This window comes from Narcine bancroftii, chromosome 3 (assembly GCF_036971445.1).
Source record: "Narcine bancroftii isolate sNarBan1 chromosome 3, sNarBan1.hap1, whole genome shotgun sequence".
In the NCBI taxonomy this organism is placed as follows: domain Eukaryota; kingdom Metazoa; phylum Chordata; class Chondrichthyes; order Torpediniformes; family Narcinidae; genus Narcine; species Narcine bancroftii.
Genome location: NC_091471.1, coordinates 94214324 through 94227025, shown reverse-complemented (window position 1 = coordinate 94227025; position 12702 = coordinate 94214324). Strand labels below are relative to the sequence as shown.

General features: G+C 42.3%; 1 protein-coding gene and 1 long non-coding RNA gene across 4 annotated transcripts in view; one reads left to right on the top strand and one right to left on the bottom strand.

Annotated features, from left to right (window-relative positions):
* Positions 1–12702, top strand: part of micu3a (mitochondrial calcium uptake family, member 3a) — a 195917-nt gene that overhangs the window by 67521 nt on the left and 115694 nt on the right. For all 3 annotated transcript variants that reach the window (XM_069924577.1, XM_069924576.1, XM_069924578.1), the window contains exons 6-7: positions 4645–4727; positions 11980–12054. In XM_069924577.1, the coding sequence (XP_069780678.1) occupies positions 4645–4727; positions 11980–12054 (158 nt within the window). The remainder of the gene's footprint in view (positions 1–4644; positions 4728–11979; positions 12055–12702) is intronic.
* The window catches only part of LOC138757375 (uncharacterized), a 95900-nt gene that overhangs the window by 36340 nt on the left and 46858 nt on the right, over positions 1–12702 (bottom strand). The gene's annotated exons all lie outside the window — the stretch shown is intronic.

The following is a 12702-nucleotide window of genomic DNA, read 5'->3' as shown; positions in this document are numbered from 1 at the left end:
ATCTGCAAATTTACTAATCCAGTTTACCACATTATCATCCAGATCATTGATATAGATGACAAACAGCAATGGTCCAATTACCGATTCCTATCTGATAAGTAATCATCCACCACTATCTCTGGCTTCTCCCATCCAGCCATTGTCGAATCCAGTTCACTACTTCACCATGAATACCTAGTGTTTGAACCTTCCTTACTAACCTCCCATGTCAAATGCCTTACTAAAGTTCACTTAGATAACATCCACAGCCTTTCCTTCATCAACTTTCCTGGCAGCCTCCTCGAAAGATTGATTAAACACAACCTACCAGGCACAAAGCCATGTTGACTATCCCTAATCAGTTTGTGGCTATCGAAATAATAGTATATTCAATCTCTTAGAACACCTTCCAATCATTTACCTACTACTGACATCAGCCTCATTGACCTATAATTTCCAGGGTTACTTTTGGAGCCTTTTTTAAACAATGGAACATGAGCTACCCTCCAGGTCCTCCAGCACCACACTCGTGGCTAAGGACATTTTAAATATTTCTGTCAGAGCCCCTGCTATTTCTACATGAGCCTCCCTTGAGGTCCAAGGGAGTATCTTGTCAGGCCCTGGGGATTTATCTACACTTATTTGCTTTAAGACATCAACCATTTCAACCTATTTAATCTGTATAGGTTCCATGACCTCACTGCTTGTTATCCTTACTTCCCACCACTCTATGCCCACTTCCTTAGTGAACACTGAGGAAAAAAACTATTTACGATCTCCCCCCATCTCTTGTGGCTCCATACAAAGCCGACCACTCTAATCTTTAAGGGGATCAGTTTTGTCCCTTACTATCCTTTTGCTCTTAATATACCTGTAGAAACCCTTAGGAATTTCCTTCACATTGTCTACCAAAGCAACCTCATGTCTTCTTTTAGCCTTCCTGATTTATTTCTTGAGATTTCTCTTGCATTTTTTTATTCTTCTCAAGTACCTTATTTTCTCCATGCTGCCTATACCTATTATACACCTCTCCCTTCTAAACTCGATCCCCATTATCCTTCAAATACCATTCCCTCTGCCACTTAACTTTGCCTTTAATCCTGACAGAAACATACAGATTCTGTATTCTCAAAATTTCACCTTTGAAGGTCCTCCACTCTACTTGCACATCCTTACCATAAAACAACTTATTCCAATCCATACATTCTAGATCCTTTCTCATTTCCTCAAATTTAGCCTTTCTCCAATTTAGAATCTCAACCCATGGCCCAGACCTATCCTTCTCCATAATTAACTTGAAACTAATGGAATTATGATTACTGGCCCCATTATGTTTTCTGCAGGTATCTGCTATTTCTCTACAAATTTGCTCCTCTAATTCTTGCTTGGGAGGTGTATAATGCAACCCCATGAGTGTGGTCATTACCTTTCCCGTTCCTCAGTTCCATCCATATAGCCTCAGTAGATGAACCCTCTGGTCTGCCCTGCCTGAGCACCACTGCAATATTTTCCCTGACGAGCAATGCCATACATCCCCCTTTTGCTCTTCCCCTAACCCCCCCAACTCCAGTTCTATCACGTCTAAATCAACAGAAGCTAGGACCCTACTGCAAACAAATTTCACAAATGGCCACAATGTCATAATTCCACATGCCAATCCACCCTCAGCTCGCCTGCCTTTCCTACAATACTCCTTGCATTGAAATAGATGCACCTGAAAACACCACATACAACCTAATGACTTCTAATGCTGCGTGCAATTTTAACATAATCTCTTCCCTCCTCCACTTCTCCATATCTTCTGGCAGTCTGGTTTCCCCTCCCTCTGCAAATCTAGTTTACACCTACCAGAGCAGCATTAGTAAACCTTTCCTCACATATTAGTCCCCCTCCAGTTCAGATGCAAACTGTCCCATCAGAACAGGTTCCACCTTCCCTGTAAGAAAGCCCAATGATCCTGAAACATGAAGCACTCACTCCTATACCATGTCTTTAGCAATGTGTTAAACAGCATTTTCCTCCTATTTCTATCCTCACCAGCTCTTGGCACAGATAGCAATCCTGAGATCACTACCCTGGAGGTCTTTCCTTGAACTCTCCTTGCAGGACCTCCTCACCCTTTCTACTCACATCATTGGTCCCTACTTGGTCCACAACATCTGGCTGCTCACCCTCCCTTCTAAGAATGCCGTGAACTCGATCTGAAATATCTTAGAACCTGGCATCAAGGAGGCAATGTACCATCTGGTATACTCGATCTCCTCCACAAAACCCCTAACTATGGGATCCGCATCACTACAGCTCACATTTTCTCATCGCTCCCTTCTTAGCTACAGGATCAGACTCTGTGCCAGAGACCTGATTGCCGAGGCTTGTGCCTGGTCCTCTCAACAGTATCGAAAATGGTCGTCTTGTTATTCAGGGGAATATCCACAGCAGTGCCCTGCACTGTCTGCCTGTTCCCTTTCCCTCTCCTAACCACCATCCATCTAACCTCTTCTTGCCTCCTAGGTGTGATAGTATCCCTGTAACTCCTGTCAATCACACCCTCTGCCTCCCGAATGATCTGGAGTTCATCCAACACCAGCTCCATTTCCTTAACTCGGTTTGTCAAGAGCTTCAGCTGGATGCACTTATCACAGATGAAGTAATCAGGGATACATTCGGCTTCCCTGATGACCCACATCCTGCGAGAGGAACATTCCCCTGCCTTGGCTGCCATATCCACTCTCTCTCCAACTCTCTCTCTTTATCTATATTCTAATTCATATTCTAATTGCTAAAAGATTAAAAATTGAAATTAAAATGTAACTTATTTTCAGTGAGTCTGGTGCTCCCACCAGGTCTTCCTTCGCCGAGTCTGCTGCTCCCACTGGACCTTGCCTCACCGAGTCCGCTGCACCCAAAATAGGAGCAAAAGTAGGCCATTTGGCCTGGTGAGCCTGCTCTGCCATTCTCTGAGATCATGGCTGATCTGATGATAGATAGGCTCATCTCCACTATCTGCCTTATCCCCATAGCCTCTAATTCCCCTACTTTATAAAAATCGATCCAAACTTGTCTTAAATAAAATCACTGGGGTAACCTCCACTAATTCAATGGGCAGCAAATTCCACAGATTCATCACCCTCTGGGAAAATACTTCCTCCTCATCTCCGTCCTAAACCTACCCTGGATCTTGAGAACATACCCCCTAGTTCTAGTCTTCCCCACCAATAGGGTAAACTTACACACCATACTATTGTTTCATAATTTTATACATTTCTTTAAGAACCCCTCTTAGTCTTCTAAATTCAAGTTAATACAGCTGCAGATGACTCAATCTCTCCTGATAGGCTAACCCCCTCATCTCTGGAATCAACCTGGTGAACCTCCACTGGATCGCCTCCAAAACCAGTATATCATTCCTCAAATAAGGAGACCACTACTGCACACAGTACTCCAGATGCAGCCATGCTAGTATCTTATGCAGTTGCCTCCCTGCTCCTAAATTCAATCCCTCTAGCAATGAAGGCCAATATTCCATTTGTTTTCTTGATAGCCTGCTGCACCTGCAAACCAACCTTTTGCAATTCATGCACAAGCATTCCCAAGTCCTTCTACACAGTTTGCCATTTAAATAATATTCTGATCATCCATTTCTCCTTCCAAAGTGGTTATCCTCAGATTTGCCAACATTGTACTCCATCTGCCTAACCCTTGCCCATTCACCTAACTTATCTACATCTCCCTTTAGACTCTCTGCATTCTCTGCACAATTTGCTTTTCCTCTCAATTTAGTGTCATCAGCAAACTTGGATACACTCTTTCCTCTCTTCCAGATTGTTAATGTATATCTTGAACAGTTGCGGGCCCAGTACTAACCCCTGTGGCACACAACTCACCACTGATTGCCAAGCAGAAAAACACCCCTGTATCCCAACTCTCTGCTTTCTATTGGTTAATTAATCCTCCATCCATGCTAGCTTATCTCCCTCAACTCTGTGCATCCTTATCTATATGTCTTTTATGCGGCATCTTATTGATCGCCATCTGGAAATCCAGGTAAACACTGTCCACCTACTTAACCCTATTGCGCTCATTATATCCTCAAAGAACTCTAGTAAATTTGTCAAACAGGACCTGCTTTTGCTGAATCCATGCTTCAACTGCCTGATGGATCTATTTCGCTGCAGATGCCTCGCTTGTTCTTCTTCAAGCTTTTTCCCAATCAGAGATATTAAATTAACTGGCCTGTACTTCCCTACATTTTGCCTATATCCTTTTTTAAATAGTGTTGTGACATTCGCTGTTTTCCAATCTGCAGGTCCTGCCCAGAGTTCAGAGAATTTTGGTAAATTATCATGAAAGCCTCTACCATAACCCTGCCATTTCTTTCAGTACCCTGGGATGCATTCCATCATGACCAGGGGTCCTGTCTATCTTTAGACTCACAAGTTTGCTCATTATCACCTCTTTAGGGATAGCTATTTAATGATCACCTCCCATCATATGCACATCTGTCTTTGGCATGGTGCACACCATAAATGTTTCCATTTTTTTTAAGTTCTCGATCAATTAAAAAGTCCTCTCTTGGATAATGGAGGGACAAAGCCTGAAATGAAAATTTTGCATTTATCTGTTGTTATTCTTTCATAACTAATATACTTTGCATAAATATTGCAGAGCCTCATGCGGGTTTTAAAATAGCATTCAACATGTTTGATACTGATGGCAATGAAATGGTGGACAAGAAGGAGTTCTTGGTGGTATGCACTTTAATCTGTATATTCTGTCTTCATTTTTGTTTATTGCAACTTTTAATTAAAAAAATACATTTCAATGGATTATGTTCATTAAAACCAGTTTTGAAGACAATATAAGTATTATTCTTTCATGGCCCTCTGCTGTGCAATATGCTATGGCAAGTTAAGTCCTGATAAGCGAAATGCGCATGCACATATTTTTATAAACTCTCTGCCCTTCAGTATGTTTTTTTGTAATGTACATATTTGTTGATTCATTAATTGGAGTGAGCACTTGACTCAAAATTGTGACAGTTATTTGATGAGTTAAAAAGTACTTGGAATAAATCACCTTTGAAGTTGGGTCAATTAATTCTTTTGTCCCCATCCAAGTTATGTTTTCACTCATATTAAACAATATTAAGATCAAATGAGATTCCAAAGTAGTCCTTATTTCCAACATATTTATTTGGGATTTAAATTTTAAATAACAACAGAAATTTCAGCATTTAAAAATTATCAAATGCCAGATGCTGGAAATCTGAAATCAAAACACAGAATTTTTGAAAAATTAATGGATCAAGTAAAAGTTAATGTTTTCAGTCTAAGATCTTCATCAGAACTAGGAAAATGATTAAAAACAATCAGGAGATGGCAGGGGGAAGGTGGTGGGGGGGGGGGGGGGGGGTGGGGGAAACAAATAACATAAAAAAGAAATCACAATGTTTACAGGGTCATACAATTAACAAATAAATTGGGAAAGTTGGAGAAGCAAGCAAAGTTGCATGTTAAAGCAGTGAAACGTATGTCAGACCTGATGCTAAAATCTGAATGCAAGAGGAGAATATGCTGAACGTGCATAAACGCCTAGATAATCTCAGTGTAGCAAGAAAGATTGCATTGAAATTGTCGGCTGTTTTGCTGATAAAATATGTGCTAGCTTTTCAGCTGCATCACTGCCCCCTTCCTCCCTCTCCTGTCTCCTTCTGTCCATCATACTTTAGCCCTCCTAGGTCTACCTATCACTTGATTTTGCTCTCTAAATTCTGACAAACTCCATTCCCTCGACAAATGCTGCACAACCCAGTGAGTTCCTCTATTTTGCTATTGCTATTTTGCTGTGGCATTTAACCTTGTTATAATTTTTCTCTTCATACTCCTATTAAATGCATTTTGGAGGAGGAAAAGGACAAACAAGACATATTGAGGAGAATAGGACAATTAACCTGCTATAAGATGGAAATGCAAACAGGAATAGAAATAAAGCTCTTCTTCTTTGGCTTGGCTTCGCGGACGAAGATTTATGGAGGGGGTAAAAGTCCACGTCAGCTGCAGGCTCGTTTGTGGCTGACAAGTCCGATGCGGGACAGGCAGACACGGTTGCAGCGGCTGCAGGGGAAAATTGGTTGGTTGGGGTTGGGTGTTGGGTTTTTCCTCCTTTGCCTTTTGTCAGTGAGGTGGGCTCTGCGGTCTTCTTCAAAGGAGGTTGCTGCCCGCCAAACTGTGAGGCGCCAAGATGCACGGTTTGAGGCGATATCAGCCCACTGGCGGTGGTCAATGTGGCAGGCACCAAGAGATTTCTTTAGGCAGTCCTTATACCTTTTCTTTGGTGCACCTCTGTCACAGTGGCCAGTGGAGAGCTCGCCATATAACACGATCTTGGGAAGGCGATGGTCCTCCATTCTGGAGACGTGACCCATCCAGCGCAGCTGGATCTTCAGCAGCGTGGACTCGATGCTGTCGACCTCTGCCATCTCGAGTACTTCGACGTTAGGGATGAAAGCGCTCCAATGGATGTTGAGGATGGAGCGGAGACAACGCTGGTGGAAGCGTTCTAGGAGCCGTAGGTGATGCCGGTAGAGGACCCATGATTCGGAGCCGAACAGGAGTGTGGGTATGACAACGGCTCTGTATACGCTTATCTTTGTGAGGTTTTTCAGTTGGTTGTTTTTCCAGACTCTTTTGTGTAGTCTTCCAAAGGCACTATTTGCCTTGGCGAGTCTGTTGTCTATCTCATTGTCGATCCTTGCATCTGATGAAATGGTGCAGCCGAGATAGGTAAACTGGTTGACCGTTTTGAGTTTTGTGTGCCCGATGGAGATGTGGGGGGGCTGGTAGTCATGGTGGGGAGCTGGCTGATGGAGGACCTCAGTTTTCTTCAGGCTGACTTCCAGGCCAAACATTTTGGCAGTTTCCGCAAAGCAGGACGTCAAGCGCTGAAGAGCTGGCTCTGAATGGGCAACTAAAGCGGCATCGTCTGCAAAGAGTAGTTCACGGACAAGTTTCTCTTGTGTCTTCGTGTGAGCTTGCAGGCGCCTCAGATTGAAGAGACTGCCATCCGTGCGGTACCGGATGTAAACAGCGTCTTCATTGTTGGGGTCTTTCATGGCTTGGTTCAGCATCATGCTAAAGAAGATTGAAAAGAGGGTTGGTGCGAGAACACAGCCTTGCTTCACGCCATTGTTAATGGAGAAGGGTTCAGAGAGCTCATTGCTGTATCTGACCCGACCTTGTTGGTTTTCGTGCAGTTGGATAATCATGTTGAGGAACTTTGGGGGACATCCGATGCGCTCTAGTATTTGCCAAAGCCCTTTCCTGCTCACGGTGTCGAAGGCTTTGGTGAGGTCAACAAAGGTGATGTAGAGTCCTTTGTTTTGTTCTCTGCACTTTTCTTAGAGCTGTCTGAGGGCAAAGACCATGTCAGTAGTTCCTCTGTTTGCGCGAAAGCCGCACTGTGATTCTGGGAGAATATTCTCGGCGACACTAGGTATTATTCTATTTAGTAGAATCCTAGCGAAGATTTTGCCTGCAATGGAGAGCAACGTGATTCCCCTGTAGTTTGAGCAGTCTGATTTCTCGCCTTTGTTTTTGTACAGGGTGATGATGGTGGCATCACGAAGATCCTGAGGCAGTTTTCCTTGGTCCCAACAAAGCTTGAAAAACTCATGCAGTTTGGCATGCAGAGTTTTGCCGCCAGCCTTCCAGACCTCTGGGGGGATTCCATCCATACCTGCTGCTTTGCCACTTTTCAGTTGTTCGATTGCCTTATATGTCTCATCCAGGGTGAGGACCTCATCCAGCTCTAGCCTTAGGGGCTGTTGAGGGAGCTGGAGCAGGGCGGAATCTTGGACTGAGCGGTTGGCACTGAAAAGAGATTGGAAGTGTTCTGACCATCGGTTGAGGATGGAGATCTTGTCGCTGAGGAGGACTTTGCCGTCTGAGCTGCGCAGCGGGCTTTGGACTTGGGGTGAGGTGCCGTACACAGCCTTTAGAGCCTCGTAGAAACCCCTGAAGTCGCCAATGTCCGCGCTGAGCTGGGTTCGTTTGGCGAGGCTAGTCCACCGCTCATTTTGGATTTCCCGGAGTTTGCGCTGAAGATGGCTGCATGCGCGACGGAAGGCTTGTTTCTTCTCTGGACAGGACGGCTTTGTAAGGTGAGCCTGGTGGGCAGCTCGCTTCTTTGCCAGCAGCTCCTGGATTTCCTGGCTGTTTTCGTCAAACCAGTCCTTGTTTTTCCTGGAGGAGAAGCCCAGTACCTCTTCAGTGGATTGCAGTATGGTAGTCTTCAACTGATCCCAGAGGGTTTCAGGGGACGGGTCCGTGAGGCGGGTTGCATCGTCGAGCTTTGCTTTGAGGTTTGCCTGGAAGTCTCCTCTCGCTTCGTCTGACTGCAGGTTTCCAACATTGAACCTCTTTCTGGGGGCTTTACTGTTCCTAGAGATAAAGATAATCTCAAACTATAATGGAGTTGCAGCTCTAGAAATCTGCCTGGAAATCTGAAGCAAAACAAAAATCCAAGAAACACCTAGCATCTGGTCCCTTGTTTATGAACGAATATGCAAGCATTGGAGGCAGTCCAGAAGAGACTTCCCAGGCTAATTCCAAGGATGAAAGGGTTCTGTTATGAACATCTAAAAGAATTTAGACCATTGTTCTTTGGATGTTAAGAGAATGACAAGTTATCCTAAGGATAAACATAAAATCCAAAGGAGGCATTAAACAGATGATGTTGAGGTGTTTCCACAGATGGGAAAGCCCTGAGCCAGGGGGCTAGAGTTACAGAATAAAGGGTAGAGGTGGGAGGGGGAAAAAAATCAGTAAAATGGAAGTGCATAGCAACTACTTCTGAGATTCCTTAACCCCGAGGATTGTGGCTAGAGCACATTTTTTTTTAAAAAAAAAGGACATTTGTAAAACATTAAGAAATTGAGCATTTTGTGGAACAAACACAGAGGTGTAGTTGAGGCATGATCCATTGAATGGCAGGGCAGGTTTAAGGGGAGAAGTTGTCTGCTCTGCTGCTATTGCTTTGTGTTTATGTGTAGACTGAGAACAACGTTAAGGTTTCAGGTTGATGACTTTCATCAGAATGAGAAAAATAGAGAAATTAACAAAGTTTTAATTTGCAGGAAATATGGAGGGTTAAGGGGGGAAAAGCGCCTTTCATCATATCCAGAATAAGAGAGGCTAATGGACATGTGATGTTGATATCAGCTGAGAGATGTTGATGAGGGCTTATTAATGGCACGATTTGTCGGAACGAGAAGAATGGAGATAAGAATAAGAAAAACAGTGCTGGAGTGGTGAGATGCAAAACATAACAGTCACTGGATATGTGAGGTCAATACTAGATTCTTCCCTCCCCTTGTGGAATTCTGATAAGGACCATGGGTGACAAAGTGACACTGCTGGTAGAGGTTCATTACTGATGCTTGGTGCAGTGTGTGTTCTCTCTGTTACTGCTGGGGTTTAATCTGGATGTTGCAGTTTCTTCCTCGTTCCAAAGATGTTTGGGTTGGTAATTTAATTTGCCCCTGTAAAATGTTCCTCACTTGTAGGTCAGTGATAGAATCTGAGAAAGTTGATAGGAATGTGGAAGAGCCCAAGAGGGATTAGTGAAAGTGGCTACTTGATTGGTGAAGACTGGATGGGCCAAGAGGTCTGTTTACGTGATTTATGATTTTAACTGATGAGCTCTTGCCTTGGAAGGACAGACTTCTGACTGCAGTTTTAAAGAAAAACAAACTACTGTAAGAGTTTGCTGGGTCAGGCTGCATCTGTGGAGGCAGAGATAGAGTTGGCGGTTCGAGTCAAGACCCTGATTCGGTCCTGAGAGACATTCCTCTGTCTCCGCACATGCTGCCTGAAGTGTTGAACTCCTCCGGAATTTTATGTGTTGCTCCAATTTCCCTGCATCTGCAGTTTTTTTGTGCTGTTGCTACTTCACTGTCTCTTCGAGGTATGTCAACCCTAAAGGAATTTTCCTCCTTTATTTAACAAGGGTTCTGTGAAAGCCTTTCTCATTGCTTCCCCTGCATAATCACTGCAGCTCTCTGGATCGCTTACATTATTTCTGTTTCTTCCTCCCCTTTCACCTGCCAGCTTGTGTGCATCCCCTCCCCCTATTCTTTAATTTTGGCTTCTGCCCTCTTTCTTCCCAGTCCTGATGAAGGGTTTCAGCTCAGAATATTAATTGTCTATTGCCTTCCATGGATACTGCCAGACTTGCTTTCTCCAGCACCTCGAGAGGCACATCATATTACAGTATCCGCATCTCTTTTTGTCTCCATTGTGTTGTAAATAATTATAGGATAGCTAGCTGTGGGTTACAGACAAGATTGCCTGAAAATTAATGGGGATAAGAAAGAAACTTCAAACTCCACACAGACACGGTAAATCAGCTGAAAAGATTCTGTTTCAAACTATTTTGCACATTTCCAATAAAACCACTAGACCCTTGTTGATCAAGTCCTGCTCTATACCAGTATGCTGCATGATAGCTACTGTGTTTTCTTGCAAATTCACTCAACTCACACGTGAGGTCAACAATGCTCCCTCTGGAGAGAAATCATTTCCTGCACTGACTGAGAAGAGAAGTAATGTATCCAACTTTTTTCTGCTCTTTGGTCACAATGTTACTTGTCAAATTCAAGGTCTCTTGTAGAACTTCAATTTACTTTTAATGATAATCCCAATTCTTCTCAATTCACTATGAGAAAATGGTGTCTATACAAGTATAAATCTAATGTTGGACAAGCTTTTTAATTCAACCTGTGGGTATATGATCATTCTTTACACAAAACTAAATTAAATAATTTGCCTGAGAAAGTTTATATACGCATTATTCTCAGAACAAATATGCAAGTGTTCTTGACCTGAACAATTAAGACTGAGAATTTAGAAATGTTTAATCAGAGATAGGATATGGAGCTATGGATTATTTTCAGCATATTGACTGGATATCTTTTTTTTTATTTTTCACACTATAAACCATACTGACCAAAATACATACAGACATTTTTTTCTCTTGAATATATACAGTGTCATTTTCTCCCCTTTTTCCCCCCTCCCTTCCCTCCCTCCCTCACGCCCCCCTTCCCATTTATTTAAAGTTCAATCTGTAAGATACATTAAAGAATAGAAAATTGTTTTTCTGGAAATAAATTATTATCTTTTGAACAAATGAAGGACAAATATAATATAACTCACGATACAATGTTTACATACCACCAACTGAAAACCTACTTGAAGGACAAATTGGGAAACAGTCTGAGGTTACCAGAAGGAAGCAATTTTGAATATGTGATTACAGACACAATGATAATTTAAAAATTAATAACAAACATGTACATCAAACTGCAAGAAAAGGAGACTGCATATCTTAAGTTCAGATAATAGTGATCAGTTTCTTATCAATCTTGGCTTAGTTTAAGACCATTAGTAAATATTTAATAAATGTTCCATATGCAGCAAGAAAATTATTCCAGAAATTATAAATGAGTATTGTTCCCATATTTTAGCAACAAATTGTCGTCTGAGCAATTATTTGATTTTTTTTTAAATTAAATGTCCTTCAAAATAAATTTACTTTCCAGTAAGTACACTGTAGACTTGTATGCAAACATATTTTTAATGCCAGTTCCACTGTCAGGGTTAAAGGAACTGTCATGGCACTACATTTTTAAAAAAAATTAGACATACAGCAATGTAACAGGTTATTTTGGTCCACAAGTCTGGGCTGCCCAATTTTACACCCCATTAACCTACACCCCTGGCATTTTTTTGAACGGTGGGAGAAAACTGGGAGTCCCCAGAGAAAGCCCACGCAGACACGGGGAGAATGTACAATCTACTTACTGGCAGCACGGGACTTAAACCTCGGTCAGGTCCTGATCACCGGCGCTGTAAAGGTGCTATGCCGACCGTGGCGCTGACTTAGTATTGAATGTAAATATATACATGAAATGTGAACTAATTCAATAATATTTTGTTGTAGCTTCAGGAGATATTCAGAAAGAAAAATGAGAAAAGAGGGAGAAGAGGTGACGATGAGGAGAAGTCTGCACGGGTGGTGAGCATGTATAACTTGGATTTGATTTAGGTGGCTATTTAAAAAGATATCAATAGCATTTAGCCTTAATAGTATAACTTTTGTGATGTCAGTTACCAAATCTACAAAGAATCTAGCTGTGAGTGATATTCAACAGATTGAGGCACCAGAATAAATGGGGAAGTATTAATATTAGACCCAATAGCATAGTTCTGTTTTATAAGACCATAAAATATGGGAATAGAAATAGGCTATTCTGCCCATTGAGTCTGCCCTACCGTTTAGGAACATAGGAAGTAGGAACAGAAGTAGGCCAAAAATGGCCCATTAAGCCTGCTCCGCCATTCAATATGATCATGGCTGATCTAATTTATGACCTAACTCCACCTACCTGCCTTCTCCCCATATCCCCTAATTCCTCTATCATGTAAAAATTTGTCTAACCGAATTTTAAATATGTTTAAAGAGGCAGCCTCAACCACTTCCCTGGTTAGAGAATTCCAAACATTCACTACTCTCTGGGAAAAACTATTTTTCCTAATCTCTGTCCTAAATCTACTCCCCTGAATCTTGAGACTGTGTCCTCTCGTTTTAGTTTCCCCGGCCAGCTCAAAACACCTTCCTACATCTATCCTATCCATACCCTTCATAATCCTATATGTTTCTATA